The sequence below is a fragment of the Engystomops pustulosus genome, chromosome 8 (assembly GCF_040894005.1).
Source record: "Engystomops pustulosus chromosome 8, aEngPut4.maternal, whole genome shotgun sequence".
NCBI classification, from domain to species: domain Eukaryota; kingdom Metazoa; phylum Chordata; class Amphibia; order Anura; family Leptodactylidae; genus Engystomops; species Engystomops pustulosus.
The window spans coordinates 27571926-27582144 of NC_092418.1; the positions used below are offsets into that span (position 1 = coordinate 27571926).

A 10219-nucleotide genomic window follows, 5' to 3' on the forward strand; every position below is an offset into this window, starting at 1 on the left:
AGTGATTCAGCAGTCCTGCTACTAACTTTTGTGCTGTGTGCAGATTCTAGATGCTTCTTTGTTTACATGTCTGAGCTCAGCTGCATAGGAGAAGCTGCAGCAGGAGAGTTATGACTCCTGCTGCCCCACCCCTAACGGTCTCTGTCAGTGAGAAGGACTGTGATAGAGAGAGACATAGGGGCAGATTTACTTACCCGGTCCAGTCGCGATCCAGCGGCGCGTTCTAGGCGGTGGATTTGGGTCCGGCCGCGATTCACTAAGGCAGTTCCTCCGAAGTCCACCAGGTGTCGCTGCTGCGCTGAAGAGCATCGAAATGCACTGGAGTTCACCGTCGAGCGACACTTTTTTTTAAAAAATGCAGCGGTTTTTCCGAATCCATCCGTTTTTTTATGGCCACGCCCCCCATTTCCGTCGCGTGCATGCCGGCGCCGATGCGCCACAATCCGATCGCGTGCGCCAAAATCCTGGGGCAATACAGGGAAAATCTGCGCAAACGGAAAAATTCGGGTAACCCGTCGCAAAAACGCAAATCGGGCCCTTAGTAAATGACCCCCATTGTGAAAGGTGCCATGAGGATGGCGTAGAGCAGTGAGAGAGGAAGCTGTGTATATATGCAGGGGGCAGCATGGTGAGAACAGGGAAAGGCTCAAGGTCTCAAAGGAGGCAAAGACACAGCTACATATAAATGCAGAGACATGTCTAATGGAAGATGTTTATTGAAAAGTGCCCAATCCAGTGAAAAGGCTCCTAACTACCACTAGTTATACCACAACCCATCACAGTCTTGTATCCACATTACATGAAATGACATCCACTCAGGGGTTAACCTAAACTCTCTGCTACCTGAGGCAAACTACAGAACAGTGCCCCCTCCACTCAATCCTGAAATCTCAAACCCATGCTTCCATCTGGTGAGAAGAAAAGCTATTTTTAGGCGTCAGGTCCTGCTTTGTACAAGGTGACTGCACCCCTGATGCTGCCCCCTTCTCACTGCAGGAGCTGTTGCCTGAGGCAAGAAGCTCACCTCACCTCATGGCTGGTGCACCCCTGCGTTCTCTACATATAAATCAGGGAGAATTCGGGAATATTAAATGTACACAGTCTTATCTACTATGTAATTACTGGGCGGCTCTACACTGACCACAATATCTAAGGAAAACAATCGTAATGTGCAAACAAAGCCCTCGAACAGCTGCAATTCACAAGATGAACACTAGGCGACTTCTCCAGAGGTGATCACTAAGGAAAAGATCACTTCCCTAAATGACAAAATACACCTTACAGCAGTGATGGCGAACCTTTTAGAGGCAAAGTGCCCAAACTGCAAACCAAAACCCCCCTTATTTATTGCGATGTGCGAACCAAAAATTTAAGCAGTAACTTATTGCTCCCTGTTCTTCAAAAACATTCGATCATATTGGCCTCCTGAGGACAAGATGGAAAATTTGCATAAATTTAGCTTCTTTCCAGTGTTCCTCCGTACACAGAATTGTGGGGCCAGCAGAAGGTCCTCCAAAGATAATTTGTCCCTGTCTACTAATTCTCCCTCTTCCTACAGTCCCAAGTAGCGAAGTAAGTATCACTTAAATATATGAGTGAAAGCAGCATCTTTTAAGTTGCTTGGTACTGCATGAAGATTCTTTGAGTCCTGTCTGGTGTGCTGGGGAGATGGCCTGAGTGCCCACAGAAATGGCTCCGAGTGCCACCTCTGGCACCAGTGCCATAGGTTCGCCACCACTGCCTTACAGTGTTTAAGGGTAAGATCACTTACTTACTCCTATGTATCTCTAACAGAGCAACAGATGATATGACTAGACTTCCCCGCTAGCTGACTAGTGAGTCCATTAGAGCATTTTCTCAGAGCAGACATTTAGAAGTGTGTGATCATTGGGGGCCTTAATTATTTCCTCATGTTACAGAATATACAATGAATGATTACGGGTTGGAAGGAGAGAACTTTAAACCAGCGTTGAGCAGAATTGCGGGTTAGGGTCCTCCAGACCTGACTCCAAGATTCATTAGAAGTTTCAGTCCGGCCCCGGGTTCAGCTCAACATCCCCATCATTAACGCCTGCATATCTCCCAACTCTTGGGTTAGAAAAAGCTGGACATACAGTTTTTTTTCTAAACCATGCCCATTACCCCATCCACAAGCATAGTATAATATCCACCTTAATGCCCCCACATAGTATAATATGCCCCCTTCCTGTGGCAAACCCCAGTATAGACCCATATAATGCCCCCTAATGCACCTCAGCAACATATAATGCCAGCGCTTTAATTTTATTTTTCTTTACATTTGCTCCTCCCCTTTTATTTATCTCCCTAAACTTATAATGCTCAAGCTTTCTGTACTCCTACCCCTCCCCTCTCCCCCTCACATTGTGGCCCCTCTCTCCAACATTGGAGCCCCTTTCTTCCTCTGTCGGAGCAGTGTAGGGGGCACCCGATTCATGAAGAACATGTGCCAGAAATCCTGAATCTGGCGCCCCCTGCACACTACACTGGTAACTGCACCTAGCGCAGTTTGCACTAGTTTTAATAAATGTGGGGCATCTAGGGTCTGCACACAGCACAAAAGTAAGTAGGATACACCTGTAGGTTGTGACAATCCTAGAATATAAATCCAGGATGCTTCTACTAAAAATGACACATAAGTGTGATAACACAGCCCTCCAGGACCAATACAGTACTGAGGTCTATTTCACACCGCCGAATTCACCCTGTAAAACCTGGTTCGCATGTACCCCAATCAATTGCCCTAAATTTCGCATGTAATCCTGGTACAGCGGAGACACAGTAAGGTGTGAAAGTTCTAACACATCACAAAACTGTAGGGACAAAACTGCTGATAGTTTTCTTTTAACTTGCAGAAGGGGTTCACATATTTATCTGCCTCTTTAAAAAAAATGTAAATACATTTATGTGGCCACTATGACATCACTGGAGTCAGGAAACATGTGATACACTCATGATAGCCCCCACCTCAGTGGTTGTTCTATAGTGACATCACTTGCACTTATGACATCACGAGGCTATAAATACGCGGAACGCGGCCACACATTCTCAGGCTCCATATTGGATCTGTTTCCTGTTGGATCTTGTCCTAGGAGTGCGATTTTTGGAAAGACTTTGGGTTTTTGGGGAATTGGGTATCTGGGGGAAGGAGAGGAGTAGGAGATTTGGTGACACCACATCTCACCAGAGATGTCGTCCCCTTCAGGGGAAAAGGGGGAAGACATGAAGAGGAAGAGGGAGACGGAAGAGAACGATCTACCTAAAAATAAAATCATCAAAATTAGTGATGAAGAACCGAACATCTGCGGACAGGCCTCAAACCCTGGAGGATCTAAAAACCACAGGTCCCTGTCTGACCAAAACCAAGTTCCCTCCAACCATTCCTCTGGAGGCCAGAAGAGGAAACTGGAAGAGGACGAGGAAGAGGCCAACAAAAAATGTAAGCTGGATGACAATGGAGCTGCCACCCCTATAAGCACCATCGCTCCCCTTGGACTGGCACGCTTTAATTTCATCAAAGAACTTGGCAGAGGAGGTTTTGGCTTTGTGTTCCTGGCATCAGCTAAAGATAAAAACAGCAACGTGGCCATTAAAGTGCTAAAAAAATTCAATAAAGAAAAAATCCAGCTGGAGAAGAGGGTGCTGCAGCACGTAGCCGGAAATCCCTACATTTGCCGCTTATTTGCCACCTTCCAGACACCATCATTTGCCTTTCTGGTTATGGAGCTCCTCCCTGGTGGCGACCTCGAGAGACTACTGGAGGCAGAGGGACCCGTTGATGTCAAGACCACCGCCCTGTGTACAGCCGAAATCATCTGCGGTCTGCAACACATGCACAAGCTTGGCGTAATCCATCGGGACATAAAAACTAAAAACATCACCATCGATCACCAGGGGCACATAAGGATATGTGATTTCGGAGTGGCAGTAGAGAACATGTTCAGGGGCAAAACCATCTTTGGAGGTGCTGGAACCGCCTATTATAAATCCCCAGAAATGATCACCGGTGGCCCCGTTGGTTCATCTTCCGATTGGTGGTCGTTCGGAGTTTTGTTGTTTCGGCTACTTACCAATGAATACCCATTTGGAACATGCAGGACAATGCGGCAACTTAAGGATGTGGTTGTGGCAGGAGATCCCAGATTCCCAGACAATTTCACCACCGAGTCAAAGGACATAATAACGAACCTGCTCAGCAAACAGCAACTCAAGCGTCTGGGATATTGTGGAGACATACGCCAGCACCCATTTTATGCTGAAATAGACTGGGAGAGAGTAGAGGCAAAAGCTACAGATCCTCCTTTTCTACCCTGGATGGACACCAGCCCTCCCGCCAGCCTGCCCTCCGACCTGCCCTTCTTACAGGACCAAGAAGGTGACCGCTGTCATCCTGAAGTCCAGACCATCCAAGACTTCTCCTATGAAGATCCTGACTGGCTCCTCCACCAAGAGAGCTAAATCTTATATACCTCCGACCACCGAGTGTAATATGGCGCCCCATATGTCATCACAGGCAGCGCCACTATCACCCCCATCATCACCTTCCCTCATCATCACCATCCCCCATCATCACCTTCCCTAATCATCACTCCCAATATTGATCCAATAAATTGATGGCGTCGCCTTCATGAGGAGCCACCTCATCATCCCCGGCTTCATCACTACAGTCATCACCATGGAGGTACAGTGCTCTATCATGTACACTGCTTTATATTCTGTGTTACCTGCTTGTATATTTGTGCACTTCTGTGTCTCTCATTAGTAGTTGCCCATAGTAACAATGATATGTCAGAACAGAGCACAGCAGGGTTAGCGCTGTGCACATCACTATAGTCCTGTAACCTGTGGTAATGGTCCCTCTTCATAGTGATTCTGGGATTTCGGGTGTAATGTCCCCTCATATAATCTTGTAGTGATGCAGTTTTCTCTCTTTCCGTCTTCCTGCAGTCTCCGGGATCCTCCGGCTCTTCCCGCTCACAGCACCGCGATTCCTGCCGTCTGCAGCCATGATAATAGGAGGAGCAGAGAGACCCCGGTCATACAGCGGCAGCACCCCAACCTCTCCTGCTAGGAGTATACTGGATCATAATAAACGCTTCTCATTTATTTATTCATCACTCATGTCTGATGTCTGGATTATTCCTGATGTGGTGAGCGGCTGTGTGTGTGTTATAGGGGGGACATGCTGCGGCTATGGGGGTTCATGAGATACTGGGGATCAGCACTGAACCCCCTCCCAGGGCCGGACAAGGTATTTTGGTGCACTAGGTAGTCAAGACAAATGGTTGCCCCCTTTGTTTAGATTCAGGGTGATGCATACGTGGCGTTTTGAACCTGTTTTTGGTCCGTTTTTAAGAAGTCCATTAAAAAAACGCATCCGTTTTTGACCAGTTTTAATTAAGATAATTGGTAAAACCTGTCCCAGAGGCATGGAGCACATGATTTAGGATGGGGCCCCCCAGCTCGGCAGCCGATGAGGGGCCCCCTCCCAAACAAAAAGATACCACATAGTTATACTATGCTGTAGAGTGTAACATACAACATAGTTATACACATAACTACATAGTTAGAGTCTAGTGATGTTAGAAACAATCTTTAGTTTCAGATTGGTTCAAAAATTCCTACCTGCTGGTTACTAAACCAATTCCAGTCCATGACAAACCAAAAAATATACTACTGCCATACTCATACCAAATAATGATACCACAAAACTGTTACCAATTAAAACTACCATAAGACAAATATTCCAAACAATAGCGCTACAATTTACAAATGATCCCTCCAGACTGTGACACACAGCATCACCACAAGAAAAGTAAAATACCAACATCCTGATAATGAGCACAAGACTCTATACACAGACCAGAAATACCAATAATTACCAAATATAAACTCCCCTTACTGATGATCTTTACCGCCATATTGTTATTATACACACACCTCCGAGCAGCGGGCAATATCACTAATGACACCTCTGTACAAGCCCAAATAATAACTTTACATCAGGATTATTACCACTACATAATGACTGGATACTGCAATACTATATGATAACCTACACACAGGCCAGTATCTACCGCCATATAGAGACCATATAGAGACCATATAGTAGTAGATACCGGTCCTGCACAGAGGCCGCAGTGTAATATAATGACTTACAGGTGACGTCCCTGATGTCTCTTCCCTTCTATCTGATCCTTCAGGAGACTTCTTCCAGCCATGACTCATCTCTGCAGGTTTATAAAACGACATGATTAGCATCATCCTATATACTCCTCACACCTGACCCTCATATATACCCCTCACACCACAACTGACCACACTGTACCCCACATATATCATATATACCCCTCACACCACAACTGACCACACTGCACCCCACATATATCATATATACCCCTCACACCACAACTGACCACACTGTACCCCCCACATACATCATATATACCCCTCACACCACAACTGACCACACTGTGCCCCCACATATATCATATATACCCCTCACACCAAAACTGACCACATTGTACCCCCACATATATCATATATACTCTTCACACCACAACTGACCACACTGTGCCCCACATATTACATGATCTACACCTCACCCCATCCTCTATACATGATCTACACCTCACCCCCATCCTCTATACATGATCTACACCTCATCCCCCCATCATCTATACATGTACTACACCTCATCCCCCCCATCATCTATACATGTACTACACCTCACCCCCATCCTCTATACATGTACTACACCTCACCCCCATCCTCTATACATGTACTACACCTCACCCCCATCCTCTATACATGTACTACACCTCACCCCCATCCTCTATACATGTACTACACCTCACCCCCCATCCTCTATACATGTACTACACCTCACCCCCATCCTCTATACATGTACTACACCTCACCCCCCATCCTCTATACATGTACTACACCTCACCCCCCATCCTCTATACATGTACTACACCTCACCCCCATCCTCTATACATGTACTACACCTCATCCCCCCATCCTCTATACATGTACTACACCTCACCCCCATCCTCTATACATGTACTACACCTCACCCCCCATCCTCTATACATGTACTACACCTCACCCCCCATCCTCTATACATGTACTACACCTCACCCCCATCCTCTATACATGTACTACACCCCACCCCCATCCTCTATACATGTACTACACCTCACCTCCATCCTCTATACATGTACTACACCTCACCCCCATCCTCTATACATGTACTACACCTCACCCCCATCCTCTATACATGTACTACACCCCACCCCCATCCTCTATACATGTACTACACCTCACCTCCATCCTCTATACATGTACTACACCTCACCCCCATCCTCTATACATGTACTACACCTCACCCCATCCTCTATACATGTACTACACCTCACCCCCCATCCTCTATACATGTACTACACCTCACCCCCATCCTCTATACATGTACTACACCTCACCCCCATCCTCTATACATGTACTACACCTCACCCCCCATCCTCTATACATGTACTACACCTCACCCCATCCTCTATACATGTACTACACCTCACCCCCCATCCTCTATACATGTACTACACCTCACCCCCCATCCTCTATACATGTACTACACCTCACCCCCATCCTCTATACATGTACTACACCTCATCCCCCCATCCTCTATACATGTACTACACCTCACCCCCATCCTCTATACATGTACTACACCTCACCCCCCCCATCCTCTATACATGATCTACACCTCACCCACATCCTCTATACATGTACTACACCTCATCCCCCCATCCTCTATACATGTACTACACCTCACCCCCATCCTCTATACATGTACTACACCTCATCCCCCCATCCTCTATACATGTACTACACCTCACCCCCATCCTCTATACATGTACTACACCTCACCCCCATCCTCTATACATGTACTACACCTCACCCCCCATCCTCTATACATGTACTACTCCTCACCCCCCATCCTCTATACATGTACTACACCTCACCCCCCATCCTCTATACATGTACTACACCTCACCCCCCCATCCTCTATACATGATCTACACCTCACCCCCCATCCTCTATACATGTACTACACCTCACCCCCATCCTCTATACATGTACTACACCTCACCCCCATCCACTATACATGTACTACACCTCACCCCCATCCTCTATACATGTACTACACCTCACCCCCCCATCCTCTATACATGTACTACACCTCACCCCCCATTCTCTATACATGTACTACACCTCACCCCCATCCTCTATACATGTACTACACCTCACCCCCATCCTCTATACATGATCTACACCTCACCCCCATCCTCTATACATGAACTATACAGTGCATCTATAAATAATTACACCACCTGTTCCCTCTACACTTCCTCTATATTTGAATTACACCTCTTGTCCTCTATACAGTTTTCTATACATGAATTACACCCCCCATCCTCTATATACTGTACTACCCTTTTCCACTATACAGGGGCTTCATACACACTGGCTGGCTTTATATATAAATTACACCCCATCCAATCTATACTGTGTCTATATATAACTTTTACCCCCCCCCCCCCCCCCTTGCAGTGGCTGTATACATATATAAACCCCCCCCCCCCAATTAGTGGCTGCCTCAATATATACAAATGACATCCTACCCCCCTATACAGTGGCTACTCAATATAAATTACATCCCCCCAGTCCCCATATATATATATATATACCATATTTTCCGGACTATAAGGCGCACTTAAAAGCCTTGGATTTCCTTGGAAATCCAAAGTGCGCCTTATAGTCTGGTGCGCCCTATGTATGGCACAGGGCAGCGGACCATACTTACATAGGTCCCCGCTACCGGAGACAGCAGATCTCCAGCGGGAACTGCAGACCACGCGGCACGAACAACTTCTGCCGCGTGGTCTGCAGTTCCCGCTGGAGATCTGCTGTCTCCGGTAGCGGGGACCTATGTAAGTATGGTCCGCTGCCCTCCTCCACCTCCCCCTCACCTTCCCCGCTCACCTTCCCCGCGTTCCCCGTCGCGTCTCGTCCCGTCAGGTCTCCGCTCCGCCCCCGGACCGCCGCCACGACCCCCGGACCGTGCGCCTTACAGTCCGATGCGTCTTATATATGGAATTATTACATATATAAGGCGCATCGGACTAATGCGCCTTATATTCCGGTGCGCCTAATGGCCCGGAAAATACGGTATATATATATATTGTAGGGATCTTCCCGGGGGATGGTGTGTTAGGACACAGTTCACAGCAGACGTAGATGTATAAAAGATCAACTTGGCGTTTATTTTTAGCATAAACAGTCCAGCAAACATAAATACAGCAACACCGTGCTTTTAAAAGTTCAAACAAAAGACCTACCCGTCTGGGCGCTTACTAACAGGTTGTCTCACCTATCTAACACTCGTAAACACAGCGGCCGCATAGACAGGAAGATGCAGGGCTCCTCCAAACCCACATAGGCTGTTTCCTGGCTGAGAGCCCAGACCTGCAAGCTTTGGAAAGCTTTTACCTTCACAGGCTGATTAGGAGCAGAGCTCACCTGATCCAAAACCCGAACTGGATCGAGGGGAGGGAGTGGCAAGTCCCACTACCAAACCTACCTGCCACTCCATGTAAATCCAGGCCCGGCAAGATTAAACAACAACTCAGCAGCATAATACTGCTGAGCAACAGATCAATCCTGGACTTACCATCTCACACTACGTAGCAACCTAGGTGAGATGTACACCCCCTCGAGCACTTCTCCAGTGAGATGTCTACATATCCCCCCCCTCTTTTTCAGACCGGAGGGCTGAGCATTTTGTCCCCACAGACAATGTACCCTTGACAGTGCATCAGCATTCGCCTGTAATTTCCCTGGTCTGTGTTCCACAGTGAAATTGAAATTTTGTAGGGACAGAAACCATCTAGTCACCCTTGCATTTTTCTCCTTGTTTAGTTTCATCCATGTTAGGGGGGCATGGTCTGTCACTAACTTGAATTTCCTGCCTAGCAAGTAATACTTCAGGGATTCTAGGGCCCACTTCACTGCCAGACATTCACGCTCCACAATAGCATAATTCTTCTCGGCCGGGGTTAACTTCCTACTCAAGTACATCACCGGATGCTCCTCACCATTCACCACCTGTGAGAGAACTGCACCTAACCCTGTGTTAGAG

General features: G+C 47.1%; 1 protein-coding gene across 1 annotated transcript; it reads left to right on the forward strand.

Annotated features, from left to right (window-relative positions):
- The first annotated feature begins 3082 nt into the window (after positions 1–3082).
- Positions 3083–5135, forward strand: LOC140076047 (protein kinase C delta type-like). Its single transcript, XM_072122576.1, has 2 exons — positions 3083–4699; positions 4966–5135. The coding sequence occupies exon 1, from the start codon at positions 3208–3210 to the stop codon at positions 4474–4476; it is 1269 nt and encodes a 422-aa protein (XP_071978677.1). The 5' UTR covers positions 3083–3207; the 3' UTR covers positions 4477–4699; positions 4966–5135.
- Positions 5136–10219: the final 5084 nt, after the last annotated feature.

Bases quoted from the DNA above. Each gene is read 5' to 3' on its own strand.
- LOC140076047 (XM_072122576.1), top strand. From the start codon at position 3,208: ATGTCGTCCCCTTCAGGGGAAAAGGGGGAAGACATGAAGAGGAAGAGG.